We start from the raw sequence: 18892 nt of genomic DNA on the forward strand, positions 1-18892 counted from the left end.
GGGGCAGGACTGTGCGTCATCCTGTGTGGGTGGCGGCTGTGCAGGACCCTTGTATCCTGGGGTTGGACTTTCTTAGGAGCACAGGCTGCCAGTTAGACCTAAATAGGGGCACACTGAGCTTCCAGGGAGGGACGGAAGTCACCATGGCCCCCCCTAATGTCACATTCACTCAACCCAACAAACCCTTTACTCCAACAGTTAAAGCAGCAGAGACTCATGGCTGCGCCCCTCCCCCACAGCTGTGTGTGACTTTTCCCCAGTCCCCCTGTCACCTACGGCGGTGTGTTACATTCCCCCAGCTACCTCCATGACACAGCCCTCTGTGAGCCCAGGCCGCACCCCCAGCCCAGCTACCCCAGATGGGAGAGGAGAGGACACTGTCTGCAGTGAGGGAGATATGGGGGAGGAACTGTGTTGGTCTTGACCCCGAGCAGCAGGAACGGTTGTGGCAGTTGCTGTTTGAATTCAGAGACAGCTTTGCGTTGAGTGAGGAAGAGGTGGGTCAGACCCATCTGGTGCAGCATGAGATCGACACAGGTGATGCTCGACCCATCAAGATGCGTCCCCGCCGTATCCCGCTGGCACGCCAGGGAGGCGGCAGACAAGGCGGTGTGGGAGATCCAGGGGGCAGACTTCATTGAGCCCCCAGACAGCCCCTGGGCGGCGCCAGTCGTCATGGTTCCGAAGAAGGGGGGCAAGCTGAGGTTCTGTGCGGACTACAGGCGGCTGAATGAGGTAACCAGGAAGGACTCATACCCCATACCACGTATCGATGAGTCGCTGGACCTGGTTAGGGGTCCTCCTGGTTCTCCTCACTAGACCTCCGCAGCGGCTACTGGCAGGTGCCCCTCTCCCCAGAGGCCAGAGCCAAAACTGCGTTCTCCACTAACAGAGGACACTGGCAGTTCAAGGTCCTGTGCTTTGGCCTGTGCAACGCTCCAGCTACTTTTGAGCGTTTGATGGACAGGGTGCTGGATGGCATCCCCGACAGCAGTGTCTGGTATACCTCGATGACATCCTGGCCCATGGCAGCTCCTTCCAGTCAGCCCTGGGGCGCTACGGCGTGTGCTGGAGAGGGTGGCTGCCGCAGGTCTGAAGCTCCACCCCGAGAAGTGCCACTTCATGAGGAGAGAGGTGTCCTTCTTGGGCCACCGAGTGGGGAAGGAGGGGATCAGCACCATGGAGGACAAGGTAGGGGCTGTCAGAGACTGGCCCACCCCCACCGACCAGCGTCAGCTGAAGAGCTTCCTGGGCCTGGCCTCGTACTACAGGAGGTTTGTACGGGGCTTCTCAAGCGTTGCTGCTCCACTGAACCGCCTGCTGCCGAAGGACAAGGCTTTCACTTGGACAGTGGAGTGTGAGGAGGCGTTCAACACCTTCAAACGTGCACTGATCGAGGCCCCGTGCTCGCCCCCTGACCTCACCTTGCCCTTTATCCTGGACACAGACGCGAGCAATGTGGGCATGGGTGGGGTGCTGGCCCAGGTGGGGCCAGAGGGAGAGAGAGTGGTGGCGTACTTCAGCAAAACATTTGACAAACATGAGCGCCGCTACTGTGTCACCCGGCGGGAGCTCTTGGCTGTTGTGGCTTCCGTCAAACACTTCAAGTACTACCTGGGTGGTCTGCCCTTTACTGTAAGGACTGACCACTCTGCTCTCCAGTGGCTCATGTCTTACAGAGAGCCAGAGGGGCAGGTGGCACGCTGGTTGGAGGAGCTTCAGCCGTATGACTTCACGGTGGTGCACAGGGCAGGGGCACGCCACTCCAACGCCGACGCCATGTCCCGTCGGCCCTGTACTGCAGACGGCTGCCGCCACTGTGAACGGAGAGAGGGACGGGGAGAGAGCTGCGGGCAGAGGAGGGTGTCTGTGCCACAGTGTGTCGGGCGAGCGGGCCTGTCTGCTGTGAGCTGCAGACTGTCGACGTGGCTGAATGGCGGCAGCAGCAGGGACGGGACACAGACCTACAGCCAGTGCTACAGTGGGTAGAGGCGCAGGTGAGGCCACCATGGGAAGAGGTGACAGCGCTCTCACTCGCGACCAAAGGGTTGTGGTCGAAGTTTGAGAGACTGCGGCTGGCTGATGGCGTGCTACAGCGGGCATGGAAGGAGTCAGCTACGGGAGAGGAGAGGTGTCAGGTGGTGGTCCCAAAAGCATTGCGGGAGGCTGTGCTCCAGAGTACTCATGGGGGTGGGGACTGGACACTTTGGGGTCACAAAAACACTGCGCCGTCTCCGTCAGGGCTTCTACTGGGGGCAGCACAAGAGGGATGTGGAGGACTTTTGTCGCCGCTGTGACAACTGCACAGCGAGAAAGGGCCCCCAGGCCGCTCTCATGCTCAGCTCCAACAGTTCCCAGTGGGGGCTCCCATGGAGAGGGTGGGAGTGGATGTAGTTGGGCCGTTCCCCACCACAGACAGTGGAAACCGCTGGGTGCTCACGGCCATGGACTATTTCACAAAATGGCCCGAGGCCTATGCTCTGCCTGACCAGGAGGCAGAGACCATCGTCGACGCTCTGACAGCGGGGATGTTCAGCAGGTTTGGAGCTGCAGAGTCCATCCACAGCGACCAAGGCAGAAACTTTGAGTCCCGTGTGTTCGCCACCATGTGTGAGAGGCTGGGTATGCACAAGACCCGCACTACTCCTCTCCATCCTCAAAGTGATGGCCTTGTGGAGCGCTTCAACAAAACGCTTGGACAGCAGCTGGCCATCGTCTCTTCCAAACACCAGCGTGACTGGGACAAGCACCTGCCTATGGTCCTCATGGCATGCCGCTCCGCTGTCCAAGACTCCACCTCCTGCACGCCTGCCCTCCTCATGCTGGGGAGAGAGATCCGCACCCCTGCGGAGATGGCGTTTGGTCGGCCCCTGGATAGCCCTCATGTTCCTCCGGGGCCGGAGTATGCCCGGAGACTCCAGGACCGCCTGGAGACAGCCCACACCTTCGCCAGAGAGCAGCTGGTGAATGCAGGTGTGAGGCAGAAAAGGAACTATGACGTGCACACCCGGGAAGGCACTTTGTGGCTGGGGAGCTGGTCTGGGTCTACAGCCCCCTAAGGAAAAAAGGCAGATGCCCCAAGTTGGACAGTCACTGGGTGGGACCCTGCAGTGTCCTGGAGAGGGTAGGGAGGTTGTGTACCGGGTGCAGCTTCCTCCCAGGGGGAGAAAGGTGGCACTGCACCGGGACAGGTTAGCCCCATACAGAGGGGCCTCTTCTCCCCAAACCCCAGGAACCCCCACAATTCCCCTCTCTGGCAATGACATTCTCCAGGCACCCACCCTCAGGTGCCGCAGACAAGGCTCCAGACAGCCCACTCCCCCTGTCTCCCCCCCTGTGTCACCGCGTGGTTCCCCAGAGCCACGGACTGTATTACCTGTTCCCGCTTCCTTGTCCCCCATATCCCTGCCTTCATCCCCTGGTTCCCAGAGGGGCACTCTGCGACCATCACGGCCACGCAGGCAAAGGAGACCTCCGGGTCGCTTCAGAGACTTTGTTTGTTCCCTCGGGGACGAGGGACTTTGTGGTGGGGGGGGCTGTGTAGCGACCCGCACAGACAGCTGTGTGTTATGTGCTAGGCTAGGAGGTGGTTGTGTTGTACTGACCAGTACCCGGTGTTCGCGGGGTCCGACATGTCAATCAACCTGCTATCTGCCAATCACGGAATGCCTGGAATGTTCTGATGCCGGGCATCCTGGTGGTTGGCAGAGTGGCGTGGAGGGGGGTTGGGCAGGGGGGTGGAGCATTGGAAGTTAGTTAAGACCAGGTTCAGCCTTTGTTCTCTCTCTCTTACGTCTGGGCTTCACAAGAGAAGGTCACGATTGGCTTGTGGGTTATCTGTCATCTATTTGGCGTGTGCTACGGCCCAAACAGTAGCCTGTGTAAAGTTGGTTTAATAAACCGTCAATTCGCAAACTCAAGCCTCTGTCTGGACAATTGTTCATTTATGATCTAGTCAGGTCATTACAATAATATCACCGTTCTACATTACTTACTGGAGTGGATTGAGACACATTGTTTTTGGATATGAATCATTTGAAACGGTAGGAACATTAGAAATAGTTTTTGCTTTCTGATAGTTGAAATAACGTGTTACGCTCTGCCTGACGTGCGTAATGGAGGCGACCATGTTTATATCACCAAACAGTGTAATCTTCACTTTGATGACACAGTGAGTGGCCGGGGACAGAAAACAACTCCAGGATATTTAATATAAATGTAAACAACGTAAGCAGAATAACTCGTTTAAATGACTCTGTATTACACCTGTAACTAGATCAGCATCTACAACCGTGACATACATTACAATCGCTAGATATAAACAACAAATACATCAGCTAGTTTGGTCCTAAAGTGTTATCTTGGTAGTTTGATGAGCGTTGCTTGTTCAAGTCGTGTGACTTCCCCCCCACCGTTTCGCTTTCCTTGCGATCCGTGTGATGGTTTGATTGCGAGACCATGCCATTAATTAAATAGTGTGAGGGCGTGATCACTCGAGCAAACACCCATTCAGGCCCGCATACCCACAATGTACTGCTGCTTTGGCTTCCTGTTTGATCATATTCCTACTTTCTGAAGAGTGTATTACAGATTAGCTGTGTTTGACTACCCATACTGTATACATAATGAGTATATACTACATACTATTAGGGTGTGTTCGTAAATTCAATCTGGAGTGCCAGAGTGCGCTTTGGGCGTTCATAAATTCAGATCATTGTCAGATTGACCGTTTGTAAATTCAGAGCGTTTCGCTCTCGGAGCATCCAAGCTAACTGGCTAGTTTACTAGCTACTTCCAGACACAAATGAGAGAACACTTCACTCTGACCATTTTACTCGTCCAAGAAGAGCTGGTTAGACTGTTTTCATGTAATCCAGAGCGTTGGTGACTAACTGTGCTGCTAGCAACAATTTCATTACGATTTTTTTGCCGATGTTTACTGGCACCGGCCATATTCAATGGGTGTTGAGTGTTCGTAAATTCATCAATTATTCTGCGCTCTGGCACACACGAGACTGCTCTAAAATCGGAGTAGATAACCAGAATTAACCATGTCAATTGAAACGCACAACGACTATACAATTAATCTAAGAATGATGTAAATAATCAAGTAAATAAACGTTAGGTAGTTAACATTAGTTAGATAGCAGAGAGTTTATATACTACCTGGTAAGTTCGATGTATTTAGTAGCCAACTAACGTTGGGTAACTAGCTAACATACTGGTACATATTGCTAGCGTAGCTAACAAATTGTCAGTCAACATAACTTATTTGAAAAGTCATGACTTTATTACATTGCTCAACATTTCCTTAACATTGGCATAATTAGTTAAAGCAATTCATTTGTATCTGCTCTCATCAGACTTTGGCTGCACATTTTCTGCCAATTTCCTCAAATCTGATAACGTGAAGCCTCACACATTTTCTGAAGAATTGTATTGTGGGCCCTAAAAGCACGGAAGTAGTGTACACTGCTTGTATACTTCGTATTTTGACAAATTTAGTACGACATTCGGGAATGTTTGGCATTCTAACTACATCCATACTACGAATAATAAGCATACTATATACTCAATTCACGTCACAAATAGTGCAGTTAGTATGAGTGTTTGAACACAGCTATGGAGTTTGTGTGGATGGGCAATTTATTGGACGTTTTTGAAGTCTCCTCTTTTTTAGTGGTGCTTTTCTTTAGTGCTTCCAATAGCAATCCTTCTCCGGGCTGGCAATGTTGGCCTTTAGGAAGAGGCAGTGTTTAATAAAAACATGTCAGGACCCTGTGGACCAGATCATTTCATTTTGAAGGAGGGATTTGGGTGAGACAGCTGGTTTAACAGCTCAGCCAGTTAGAACTAGAGTGAGAGATAGAGAGTGTGTGTGTGTGTGTGTCAGAACTTGTACTGTACCCCACAGCCTTTTCTCCACCTGCCAAGGTTCTGTTCGGCCACCCGAGCAGAAGTCAGTGTGTGTTCGTCAAGGCGGGCGGACACATAAACATGAAACTGCTACCTCTCTCAGCGATTTGTTGCACTAAGGGAAACATAGTAACATTTAGTAAAAAATACATGTTTCTCTGACAATGGCTGTACTAAGTTGACATGACTTTTAAGTTAGCTCAGAACTCTAAAATGTCCAGTACTTGAAGGATGTTGTATATTGAGATGGAGCAGAGGGATAGGGTCATGTTTATTTTATTTAACCAGGTAGGCAAGTTGAGAACAAGTTCTCATTTACAATTGTGACCTGGCCAAGATAAAGCAAAGCAGAGTTACACATGGAGTAAAACAAACATACAGTTAATAATACAGTAGAAAAATAAGTCTATATACGATGTGAGCAAATGAGATGAGATAAGGGAGGTAAAGGCAAAAAAAGGGCATGGTGCGAAGTAAATACAATATAGCAAGTAAAACACTGGAATGGTAGATTTGCAGTGGAAGAATGTGCAAAGTAGAAATAAAAATGGGGCGCAAAGGAGCAAAATAAATATATAAATACAGTAGGGGAAGAGGTAGTTGTTTGGGCTAAATTATAGATGGTAATCTGTGAGCTGCTCTGACAGCTGGTGAGGGAGATAAGTGTTTCCAGTTTCAGAGATTTTTGTAGTTCGTTCCAGTCATTGGCAGCAGAGAACTGGAAGGAGAGGCGGCCAAAGGAAGAATTGGTTTTGGGGGTGACCAGAGAGATATACCTTCTGGAGCGCGTGCTACAGGTGGGTGCTACTATGGTGACCAGCGAGCTGAGATAAGGGGGGTCTTTACCTAGCAGGGTCTTGTAGATGACCTGGAGCCAGTGGGTTTGGCGACGAGTATGAAGCGAGGGCCAGCCAACGAGAGCGTACAGGTCGAAGTGGTGGGTAGTATATGGGGCTTTGGTGACAAAACGGATGGCACTGTGATAGACTGCATCCAATTTATTGAGTAGGGTATTGGAGGCTATTTTGTAAATGACATTGTGGAGGATTGGTAGGATGGTCAGTTTTACGAGGGTATGTTTGGCAGCATGTTTGAAGGTTGCTTTGTTGCGAAATAGGAAGCGAATTCTAGATTTAACTTTGGATTGGAGATGTTTGATGTGAGTCTGGAAGGAGAGTTTACAGTCTAACCAGACACTTAGGTATTTGTAGTTGTCCACATATTATAAGTCAGAACCGTCCAGAGTAGTGATGCTGGACGGACGGGCAGGTGCAGGCAGCGATCGGTTGATGAGCATGCGTTTAGTTTTACGTGTATTTAAGAGCAGTTGGTGGCCACGGAAGGAGAGTTGAATGGCATTGAAGCTCGTCTAGAGGGTTGTTAACACAGTGTCCAAAGAAGGGCCAGAAATATACAGAATGGTGTCGTCTGCGTAGAGGTGGATCAGAGACTCACCAGCAGCAAGAGTGACATCATTGATGTATACAGAGAAGAGAGTCGGCCCAAGAATTGAACCCTGTGGCACACCCCATAGAGATTGCCAGAGGCCCGGACAACAGGCCCTCCGATTTGACACACTGAACTCTATCAGAGAAGTAGTTGGTGAACCAGGCGAGGCAATCATTTGAGAAACCAAGGCTATCGAGTCTGCCGATGAGCATGTGGTGATTGACAGAGTCAAAAGCCTTGGCCAGGTCAATGAATACGGCTGCACAGTATTGTTTCTTATCGATGGAGGTTAAGATATCATTTAGGACCTTGAGCGTGGCTGAGGTGCACCCATGACCAGCTCTGGAAAAAAAAATACCCAGGCATCCTCTACTGACGGGATGAGATCAATATCCTTCCAAGATACCCGGGCCAGGTCTATTAGAAAGGCCTGCTCGCTGAAGTGTTGTAGGGAGCATTTGACAGTGATGAGTGGAGGCCACTTGACCGTTGACCCACTACGGATGCAGGCAATGAGGCAGTGATCGCAGAGATCATGGTTGAAATCAGCAGAGGTGTATTTAGAGGGCAAGTTGGTTAGGATGATATCTATGAGGGTGCCCGTGTTACGGCTTTGAGGTGGTACCTGGTAGGTTCATTGATAATTTGTGTGAGATTGAGGGCATCAAGCTTAGATTGTAGGATGGCTGGGGTGTTAAGCATGTTCCAGTTTAGGTTACCTAGCAGCACGAGCTCTGAAGATAGATGGGGGGCAATCAGTTCACATATGGTGTCCAGAGCACAGCTGGGGGCAGAGGGTGGTCTATAGCAGGCGGCAACGGTGAGAGACTTGTTTTTAGAGAGTTGGATTTTTAAAAGTAGAAGTTCAAATTGTTTGGTTACAGACCTGGATAGTAGGACAGAACTCTTTAGGCTATCTCTGCAGTAGATTGCAACACCGCCCCCTTTAGCCGTTCTTGTGGTGGTCTCTCTGTGGTGGTCTCTCTGGCCTGTGAACCTGTCTGTTTCATTGACCCTGAAGGACAACTTGGCGAAACAACGTAATTGTAACATAACTAAAGACTGTGCAGTTATATAAATAACTAGATTTAGTAAAATACCAATATGCCAGCATGCAATTTCATATCTGAAGGACTTTATAGAGCCCAATACAATACCCAGCAATAATTAGAGGGCCATGGCAGAACAGGAGTAAGAAAAACCTATGCATCTTAATGTGGTCTCATTGTCATTGAAGGGCAAGTTACATGCTCCCAATTCTCCCATCTCTAAACACACAGGCACAAAGGCTCTCTCACACACACACACACCTACCTTCCACATCTTCATCACTGAGCCCATCCTCATGTTTGTTGATCGTTCACTTGTTATTGACTTCTCAACTGACCTCGGAATCAAATCAAAACATCAACCCCTCCTGCCACTCAAAAGGCCCACAGCAGACACTAGTTTGCATGTTTTATATCCTCTACCTGGCCACTGTGCCCCCCTTCAAGACCTGTCGGCTCCCAATGTGTTTAATTTATGACAGGCTGAAGGTTTGAAGTCATGTCGATGTCAGTCATTCAGTCAAGGTTGTTTACCTAAATGTACCAACACCAGAGAATATAGTAGAGTCTAGACAACACTTAGGGTGAGTGAGTAACAAATAGCACAGCAAATGGTTAGAGACGCCCACACTTCCCCCACAGTCTCCCCGGCCAGAGAGAGTGTTTTTGGGATAATGACGGCTCATATAGTGGACCTGTGGACCTCAGTCCTGCGGGGGTAATTGGCCCATTGGTTCTGTGGCATTTAAATCCAGCCGTCAATTATCCATCTGCTGAGAGATGGATGGACGGGCACAGGCAGTTAGCTTTAGCTCTGCATGCTGTCTCTCTCTACTATCAGATAACACACACATCTATTCTGACTCCGTAAGGTTAGAGTTTAGGCACTCCTGCTTCAGTTGTCTGGATGCCTGCTGTGTTGTTGTTGTTGTTATATGACAGCATCTCACTAAGGAATACTTACAGAAGTTAGTTTGTGGCCAATTTAGCTGTACAGGAGCATTATTGTTCTATTTATTGATCAACTGAAATACTGACTCCCATCTTATTTCATAGGGCGGTACACTGACCAGTGGACAGTGACTGCCTTCCATGCTTGGTTTGTAATGCTGGCCTGCACAGTGATTCTGCCAACACACTTATTTTTGCTTCGTGCTGACAGTACAGTAGTCATGCTTAAGTCCACTATGGCCCGGTGCCCACTAGTCTCCTCGGGGGGCCAATCTTCTTACAGCCTGTGTGTAGAGATTACCATTAGCACATTCACCTTATATTCATTCTCTGCCAACCCGAATTTGCACTTTTCCCAGAACCCACGGGTTTGAACCTGTTTTCGGTGGTGGTGGTGGTGGTGGTGGTGGTAGTCGTCTGGAAACACATCGTCAAAGTCTGGGGTATCCACAGTAAGATCAGGGAGTCAGTTTGTCTAATTTAGCCTACAGTGCAACCCAATGGGGAAAAGAAACATCAGGGAACCAGAACACCATCGATAACATAAAGGGATCATTATAGAAGGCTCTTTTCCCTTTGGATTGGACATGATTAACAGAGTTTTTGAACTATGTCTGTGAACTGTGGGCTTGTCCATTGAGTATGACATGTGAGTGATGGGGGGGGGGGCTTGTTTAATGACTGTCTCATATTTCCTAACGATATTATGAGAACTGTTTTCTGGGTTGTGGTGATGAAGATGAAGATGTATTGTGTGTTATGGATGGCGCTGTGATGCTGACCTCTATGTTCTGTGTTGTTGCTGTACAGGAGTTTGCAGCCCTGACCAAGGAGCTGAACGTGTGCAGAGAGAACCTTCTGGAGAAGGAGGAGGAGATCTCTGAGCTCAAGGCCGAGAGGAACAACACCAGGGTACGTGGAGAAGAGACACACGCTCACTCATGCGCACGAGCAGACACAAGAATGCGCGCGCACAGACACACATTTTTTCTGCCCAATTCTAACCTCATACATTGACCTGAACCAGAACGGCTCAGAGTCTATGGAGATCACATCAAATCAAGTGTAGACTCAAGTGTACCATGCAATGCTTACTTACAAGTCCTTAACCAAAAGTGCAGTTCAAGAAGAAGAAAATATTTACCAAGTAGACTAAAATAAAAAGTACTAATAAAAGTAACACAATAAGAATTACAATAACGAGGCTATATACAGGGGGCCCCGGTACCGAGTCAGTGTGTGAGGGTACAGGCTAGTTGAGGTAATCTGTACATGTAGATGGGGGCAAAGTGACTATGCATAGGTAACAAACAAACAATGTTTTCATCTGTTGACGCGGTTGACTGGTCATCTGTAACATAGGTCAATGGATCCGGTAGCCTGCATTTCTCCTGGGGACAGATTTGGAACCCATATACATTAGAGCTACCTCTGAATTCCATTTCAGATTAATACCCTTTCATTGAGCAGAGAAACCAAACTCTGCTATTGACAGATAAGGCTGCTCTTTTCCCACCAGGCTGTATGATGGGAGACTCACATAGTCACACCGCCATTTTAGTATCCCTGTCACTGCTCTGCCATCTCGCCAAAGAAGGACAGAGAGAGAGACGGAGGGAGAGGGAGGGAGGAGGGAGGGAGGGAGGGAGGGAGGGAGGGAGGGAGGGAGGGAGAGAGAGAGACAGAGAGAGAGACAGAGAGAGAGAGACAGACAATTTAGTCTCTCTCTTCATTATCACCTTGAATTCTATGCAGAGCGATTATGAGGCAGACTTTTAATATATCAGCTTTTTTGTTGTAAAGGTTCTAAAGTTCATAATTAAATCTTTGAAGCCAGGTGCATGCAATCAGTGGGTTGGAGGGCTGACAACAGAATAGAGGATGATGTACCTCTAGGTTTTAGGCCTCAACACTGTAAGCTGGATAAACCATGCAGTGTAGAAGCATGATAAGAGAGAAATTATGAGCCATAGAGAGAGGAGGAGAGAGAGTGTATAGGTTATAGAGAGAGGAGGAGGAGAGGGTGTGTGTAGGTATAGGTTATAGAGAGAGGAGGAGGAGAGGGTGTGTGTAGGTTATAGAGAGAGGAGGAGGAGAGGGTGTGTGTAGGTATAGGTTATAGAGAGAGGAGGAGGAGAGGTGTGTGTAGGTATAGGTTATAGAGAGAGGAGGAGGAGAGGGTGTGTGTAGGTATAGGTTATAGAGAGAGGAGGAGGAGAGGGTGTGTGTAGGTTATAGAGAGAGGAGGAGGAGAGGGTGTGTGTAGGTGTAGGTTATAGAGAGAGGAGGAGGAGAGGGTGTGTGTAGGTATAGGTTATAGAGAGAGGAGGAGGAGAGGGTGTGTGTAGGTGTAGGTTATAGAGAGAGGAGGAGGTGAGGGTGTGTGTAGGTATAGGTTATAGAGAGAGGATGAGGAGAGGGTAGGTGTAGGTTGCTTTTTATTATTCTGGCGGGGCGACGGCTGAGGTAGATCTGGGGCCAACGTTCAGACCTGATTGATTAAACGGCGGGGGTTTGGATGTGGGGAGGGAAGGCGGGGGGATCTCAGTCTGCTGGCAGTCCTTCAGACGCTCAAGGAGGGACGGAGAGAAGGAAGGATGGACAGCCCCCTTGAAGCCCTCCAAAACTAGTCCACACCACTTTGTCAGCACCTTCTGGAGCAATGTATTCAGCATGCATTTTAAATGGTATGCTTGTGTGGATATTGAAACGGAGCCTACAGTATGTTTACCATTTAGGCCCCACCCAACATAGCCTCTGCAGTGCCTGATGGGTAGTGTAGTGCAACACTGAAATCCTAGTGAAGTTCTACCAGGTTGAGTGAATGTGTTTACTTTGAAAATGTGGTTGATGTCTGTATTTCTAATGATTCTTAATGCCTGGATGATTAAGGGATTACAGTCTGTGGTTTAAGCACAATGCTTGGACGGACTCACAACACCAGAGCCCTGTTTAAAGATGGGTTTAGAAGTAAATTACTTCCTTGGTTAAATACTGTGGCGACGCCAGTATGAGAACTCTCCAAACCATTGGTGAACCACATCATTATGTTAATAACCGGCCACAGCGCGTGGCGACGCCGAGAAGGGGTTATTTGGCCTAGCGGAGCACAGTCAGGGTTAGAAACAAGGCATTTGGGATGTGGAGATGAAGAAAACGGTCAATGTTTCTCAGAATGACCAGACAACAAAGCTGAAGTCACTGCATGAACCTCTCCTCAGATCAGTATCTCAGCGGAGCTTGGTGGATTCCTAACAGGACAGATAGCATCATCATTAGCAATTAGCTTGCTCTAATTAGTTGCTTGTCTGTGAGGCATGTGCATCCCCTCCAAAACACTAGGCCTTCACAGGACCAGGTTATGGGCCAAATCTAGACCCCAAAAGCCTAGCTAGTCAGACTAGCACATTTAGACTTCCCTCAGGCCCCCATCCCTCCACTGTACCTGTGTGACAGAGATCAGAGGTCAGTGTTCATCTTTATGGTCCCTGTGTGCCTCTACTCCTCGCCTCTCCTGTGCCCCCTACTCCCAGTGGACTCATCTCCTCCCTTTGTGCTGCTGGAAGTTGTCTCCCCCAACACTTTCCACTGAGAATGGATTCGGCACGCCGCCTACACCAGCCTGGCACAGTAACAACATTAGCATCTATTTTGTGGGCAGTCCAGAGAGTTTTCATTGGTTTTGAGTGCCTTTATTGTTCCGAGTGCCATAATTGTTTTTCGTATGTCTCGTGTTATTCCACTTAAGGTTTATTCCCCCCCCACCCCCACCCCCTCGGACCAAAAGTTGGAAAATTAAATTAAATTACCAAATTGAGAAGATCTCGTTGGTTACTTTGATTTCTTTTCATTGCGGTTAATCAGGGTGGATATAAATAATGTATTTGGAGAATCACATGAAGACCAGTAACCTTGTGTGGTTGGTATAATACAGTCCAGTGGTCCGGCCACTACAGGTTGACATTTAGAATCATATCACTACATCTTCTCTGGTGCCAGGATAACTGATGATGCAGACGATTCCAGTAATAGCGCTGATGATGATGTCAATTTTGTTGATGAGGCAGATAGCCTTTCTGATGATGATGCAGATGGGGATGATGATGATGATTATATTAGCACTAATTTCTGTCCCTATGTCTGCCTCTATAGTTGCTTCTGGAGCATCTGGAGTGCCTGGTGTCCAGGCATGAGCGGTCACTACGTATGACCGTGGTCAAGCGGCAGGCCCAGTCCCCCTCAGGCGTGTCCAGTGAGGTGGAGGTCCTCAAAGCGCTCAAGTCCCTGTTCGAGCACCACAAAGCTCTAGACGAGAAGGTAAGACCATACATTAGATTTGTATGCACAGTAGCTATTCTTGGTAGAAGGGATTCTTCAATTGATGGTACAGTATATTTGACCGATGACAGTACATACTGTATGCAGAGGCATTGTTAACACAGTGCCATCTTGGTATTGAATATTCTTTGTTTTGGCATAAGTCACCACCACAACCGCCTGCCCTCCCACTGGCCCCAGCCCCAGCCTCTGCTCTGCCACTGGCCCCAGCCTCTGCTCTGCCACTGGCCCCAGCGTCTGCTCTGCCACTGGCCCCAGCCTCTGCCCTCCCACTGGCCCCAGCCTCTGCTCTGCCACTGGCCCCAGCCCCAGCCCTCCCACTGTCCCCAGCCCCAGCCTCTGCCCTCCTACTGGCCCCATCCCCAGCCTCTGCCCTCCCACTGGCCCCAGCCTCTGCCCTCCCACTGTCCCCATCCCCAGCCTCTGCCCTCCCACTGGCCCCAGCCTCTGCTCTGCCACTGGCCCCAGCCCCAGCCCTCCCACTGTCCCCAGCCCCAGCCTCTGCCCTCCCACTGGCCCCAGCCCCAGCCTCTGCCCACCACTGGCCCCAGCCCCAGCCTCTGCTCTCCCACTGGCCCCAGCCCCAGCCTCTGCTCTGCCACTGGCCCCAGCCTCTGCTCTGCCACTGGCCCCAGCGTCTGCTCTGCCACTGGCCCCAGCCTCTGCCCTCCCACTGGCCCCAGCCTCTGCTCTGCCACTGGCCCCAGCCCCAGCCCTCCCACTGTCCCCAGCCCCAGCCTCTGCCCTCCCACTGGCCCCATCCCCAGCCTCTGCCCTCCCACTGGCCCCAGCCTCTGCCCTCCCACTGTCCCCATCCCCAGCCTCTGCCCTCCCACTGGCCCCAGCCTCTGCTCTGCCACTGGCCCCAGCCCCAGCCCTCCCACTGTCCCCAGCCCCAGCCTCTGCCCTCCCACTGGCCCCAGCCCCAGCCTCTGCCCACCACTGGCCCCAGCCCCAGCCTCTGCTCTCCCACTGGCCCCAGCCCCAGCCTCTGCTCTCCCACTGGCCCCAGCCTCTGCTCTCCCACTGGCCCCAGCCTCTGCTCTCCCACTGGCCCCAGCCTCTGCCCCCCACTGGCCCCAGCCCCAGCCTCTGCCCTCCCACTGGCCCCATCCCCAGCCTCTGCCCTCCCACTGGCCCCAGCCCCAGCCTCTGCTCTGCCTCAGGCCTGTTGATTGATGTCCTCAGCCCTCTGTAAGATGTCACGCCGGCTGCTGTAATCTATTCAACCCTCCACAACAGACCCTATCATTTATAACGCGTCTCTCCAGGCCGCTGGACTAGGGAATAAAAGGCTTTTTTGATTCACGGGATGTTTTCTGCTCTGCGGCGATCTGTCTGTGTGTTGCTGGGCTGTCCGGAGGAGGGGAGGGGAGGGAGGGGGAATGACTGCCCTGTAATCCAGGCTCAGCCTCCTCAGAGAGGCCTTCATCCTAGCGGGCCACAGCCCCGGCCATGGAGCACCATGGAGCTCACCAGTAAATGCTCCGTCAGTAGCATGACAAATACCTGAACGTGGTACATAGAGGAAGGCAGAGTAAGTCATACATTCACCCCCTTTGAGGAGAAGAGGAGGAGGAGTAGGGATGGGGAGGAGGGAGGGAGGGAAAGCTGCTCCCAGCAACTGACGCTAAAAAGTAATAAAAGCAGATACCCCTGGACAGAAGCTCAGGCCTCAAGGCCAAGACAAAGTGTTACTGTTGGGCTGAAGGCTGAGGGAGAGAGGGATCAGCGGCTTGCTCTCTCGCGGGAACATGGTATATCATGTCAACCCCGGGCTGAGATGGAATGGTGGGTTGGTGGGGAGAGATAAATAGGCATATCTCACTGTTGTCTCCAACACTATCCATGCTATTTATCTGAGAGCTCAAAACCACACATCTACTGCCATTAACTGCAAGAGCAGAGCTCAATCGTAAGGTCCTACCAGAGGATGTGTACAGTAACGCACTCATGGCGGGTTGTTGTGTTTTTTTTTTTCCTCAGGTAAGGGAGAGACTGCGGGTGTCGCTAGAGAGGGTCTCTGCATTGGAGGAGGAGCTAACATCAGCCAACCAGGAGGTGAGAAACGTGTCACAGCATCATTTTCACAGGCACTCTGACTGTTTTAGTCAACTTTCAAAGCAGTCTGATGTTGACAGTTCGACTTAGGAGGAGTCCTATTCAGGGGCTAGTCATTCTGTCTTAAGATGGAGTGCGGTGTGTGATGGGGTGAAGTATGGCGTTGACAGATGAGAGCTGGCCCGTGGCGTTAGCAGGGTGGCGTAACGCCTCTGCCCCCCATTCTCTCTCTGCCATTCTCTGCCAGGGCAGATGGTCATGTTCCAGCTGAGAGGAGCCCTCAGACTGGCGCTCTACCGGAGCCAAATTAACCACTGTGCATTGCCAGAGGGAGGGAGAGAGGGAGGGGGCAGAGAAAGAGGGGGAGGGGGAGAGAGAGATTTAAAATGCTGCTCTACCAGCCAAACAGACCTTAGGAGTTGAGATGAAACCCTGGTCAAAGACTGATCTGCCCTGGGTATAGAAAACAAGTAAAGCTAGGGATGGAGTGAGGGGATGAGAGGAGAGAGAGGTTATAAGGCGCCGTGAGATGGCGATACCTTTCACTTTGAGTTAGCCTAGTATTACCAGATGGATGACCGCTCCTGTATCCGTGTAGCGAATCATTCATGTAAGCTCGCGAGATCAGGCAGGTGTATGAGGCTAAGTTTGAGCCATAGACATGCAGCGTAAAGTGCATCTCATTTACTTAACCAAGTACAGTGTTACGCCTCAGCAGATATTTCACTGAGTCGAGACAGAGGTCTTTATTTGATTAAATAGTGTGACTATACTTCATTTTACTACAGTGGATACATGGTTAACTTTCTGCTGTGTCATGGTGAGACAGTCATCTGAGTGAGTGGGTGTTGAGGCCCGGTGATGGAGGCTGTGGTTAAATAAGCACTGCTGAATAGAAACGTCCACACTTCCACACGTCAGAGCCTCCGGGGAGGACGTTGGGTTCCAGTGGCTGCCTGCACCAGCTCCAGACTGTTCATTGATTTGGGATGGAGATCTGCCTCGAGTCGCTCTCCTCTGGGGCTCCAGTCTGCAGATAACACCACCTGCAATCCTGGAGCCTCCCATAGGGAGCTGCACTGCCTGATGACATAGATGACCTTTGACCTCTCAGTCTCAGGTGTTTAAGTGGTCCAGATTTGACCTCTCAGTCAAATCAAATCAAAGTTTATTCATCACGTGCGCTGAATACAACAGGTGTAGACCTTACAGTGAAATGCTTACTTACAGGCTCTAACCAATAGTGCAAAAAAAGGTATTAGGTGAACAATAGGTAGGTACAGGAATAAAAGTGTCAGGTGTTTAAGTGGTCCAGATTTGATCGCCCAGTGTCAGGTGTTTAAGTGGTCCAGATTTGATCTCTCAGTCTCAGGTGTTTAAGTGGTCCAGATTTGACCTCTCAGTGTCAGGTGTTTAAGTGGTCCAGATTTGACCTCTCAGTCTCAGGTGTTTAAGTGGTCCAGATTTGACCTCTGTCTCAGGTGTTTAAGTGGTCCAGATTTGACCTCTCAGTGTCAGGTGTTTAAGTGGTCCAGATTAGAGGTCGACCGATTAATCGAATGGCTGATTAATTAGGGCCGATTTCAAGTTTTAGGAAATCGGTATTTTTGGACACCGATTTTGTCGATTAAAAAATACAGTGCCTTGCGAAAGTATTCGGCCCCCTTGAACTTTGCGACCTTTTGCCACATTTCAGGCTTCAAACATAAAGATATAAAACTGTATTTTTTTTTGCACATCGAGAGACTGACATTTTTTCCCATTCCTCCTTGCAAAACAGCTCAAGCTCACTGAGGTTGGATGGAGAGCATTTGTGAACAGCAGTTTTCAGTTCTTTCCACAGATTCTCGATTGGATTCAGGTCTGGACTTTGACTTGGCCATTCTAACACCTGGATATGTTTATTTTTGAACCATTCCATTGTAGATTTTGCTATATGTTTTGGATCATTGTCTTGTTGGAAGACAAATCTCCGTCCCAGTTTCAGGTCTTTTGCAGACTCCATCAGGTTTTCTTCCAGAATGGTCCTGTATTTGGCTCCATCCATCTTCCCATCAATTTTAACCATCTTCCCTGTCCCTGCTGAAGAAAAGCAGGCCCAAACCATGATGCTGCCACCACCATGTTTGACAGTGGGGATGGTGTGTTCAGGGTGATGAGCTGTGTTGCTTTTACGCCAAACATAACGTTTTGCATTGTTGCCAAAAAGTTCAATTTTGGTTTCATCTGACCAGAGCACCTTCTTCCACATGTTTGGTGTGTCTCCCAGGTGGCTTGTGGCAAACTTTAAACAACACTTTTTATGGATATCCATAAAGGCCAGATTTGTGCAATATACGACTGATTGTTGTCCTATGGACAGAGTCTCCCATCTCAGCTGTAGATCTCTGCAGTTCATCCAGAGTGATCATGGGCCTCTTGGCTGCATCTCTGATCAGTCTTCTCCTTGTATGAGCTGAAAGTTTAGAGGGACGGCCAGGTCTTGGTAGATTTGCAGTGGTCTGATACTCCTTCCATTTCAATATTATCGCTTGCACAGTGCTCCTTGGGATGTTTAAAGCTTGGGAAATATTTTTGTATCCAAATCCGGCTTTAAACTTCTTCACAACAGTATCTCGGACCTGCCTGGTGTGTTCCTTGTTCTTCATGATGCTCTCTGCGCTTTTAACGGACCTCTGAGACTATCACAGTGCAGGTGCATTTATACGGAGACTTGATTACACACAGGTGGATTGTATTTATCATCATTAGTAATTTAGGTCAACATTGGATCATTCAGAGATCCTCACTGAACTTCTGGAGAGAGTTTGCTGCACTGAAAGTAAAGGGGCTGAATAATTTTGCACGCCCAATTTTTCAGTTTTTGATTTGTTAAAAAAGTTTGAAATATCCAATAAATGTCGTTCCATTTCATGATTGTGTCCCACTTGTTGTTGATTCTTCACAAAAAAATACAGTTTTATATCTTTATGTTTGAAGCCTGAAATGTGGCAAAAGGTCGCAAAGTTCAAGGGGGCCGAATACTTTCGCAAGGCACTGTATATATATACAGTGGGGCAAAAAAGTATTTAGTCAGCCACCAATTGTGCAAGTTCTCCCACTTAAAAAGATGAGAGAGGCCCGTAATT

At 49.7% G+C, this 18892-nt stretch overlaps 1 protein-coding gene across 4 annotated transcripts in view; it reads left to right on the forward strand.

The window, feature by feature from the left end:
• The first annotated feature begins 10177 nt into the window (after window positions 1–10177).
• Window positions 10178–18892, forward strand: part of LOC115118539 (liprin-alpha-2-like) — a 91904-nt gene continuing 83189 nt past the window's right edge. For 2 of the 4 annotated variants that reach the window (XM_065021565.1, XM_065021564.1), the window contains exons 1-3: window positions 10178–10277; window positions 13518–13682; window positions 15690–15764. In XM_065021565.1, coding sequence (XP_064877637.1) covers window positions 13572–13682; window positions 15690–15764 — 186 coding nt within the window. In that variant the 5' untranslated portion in view covers window positions 10178–10277; window positions 13518–13571. The remainder of the gene's footprint in view (window positions 10278–13517; window positions 13683–15689; window positions 15765–18892) is intronic. The other 2 variants (XM_065021563.1, XM_065021562.1) reach the window with 1 other exon arrangement.

The sequence above is a fragment of the Oncorhynchus nerka genome, linkage group LG8, assembly GCF_034236695.1.
Source record: "Oncorhynchus nerka isolate Pitt River linkage group LG8, Oner_Uvic_2.0, whole genome shotgun sequence".
Classification (NCBI taxonomy): domain Eukaryota; kingdom Metazoa; phylum Chordata; class Actinopteri; order Salmoniformes; family Salmonidae; genus Oncorhynchus; species Oncorhynchus nerka.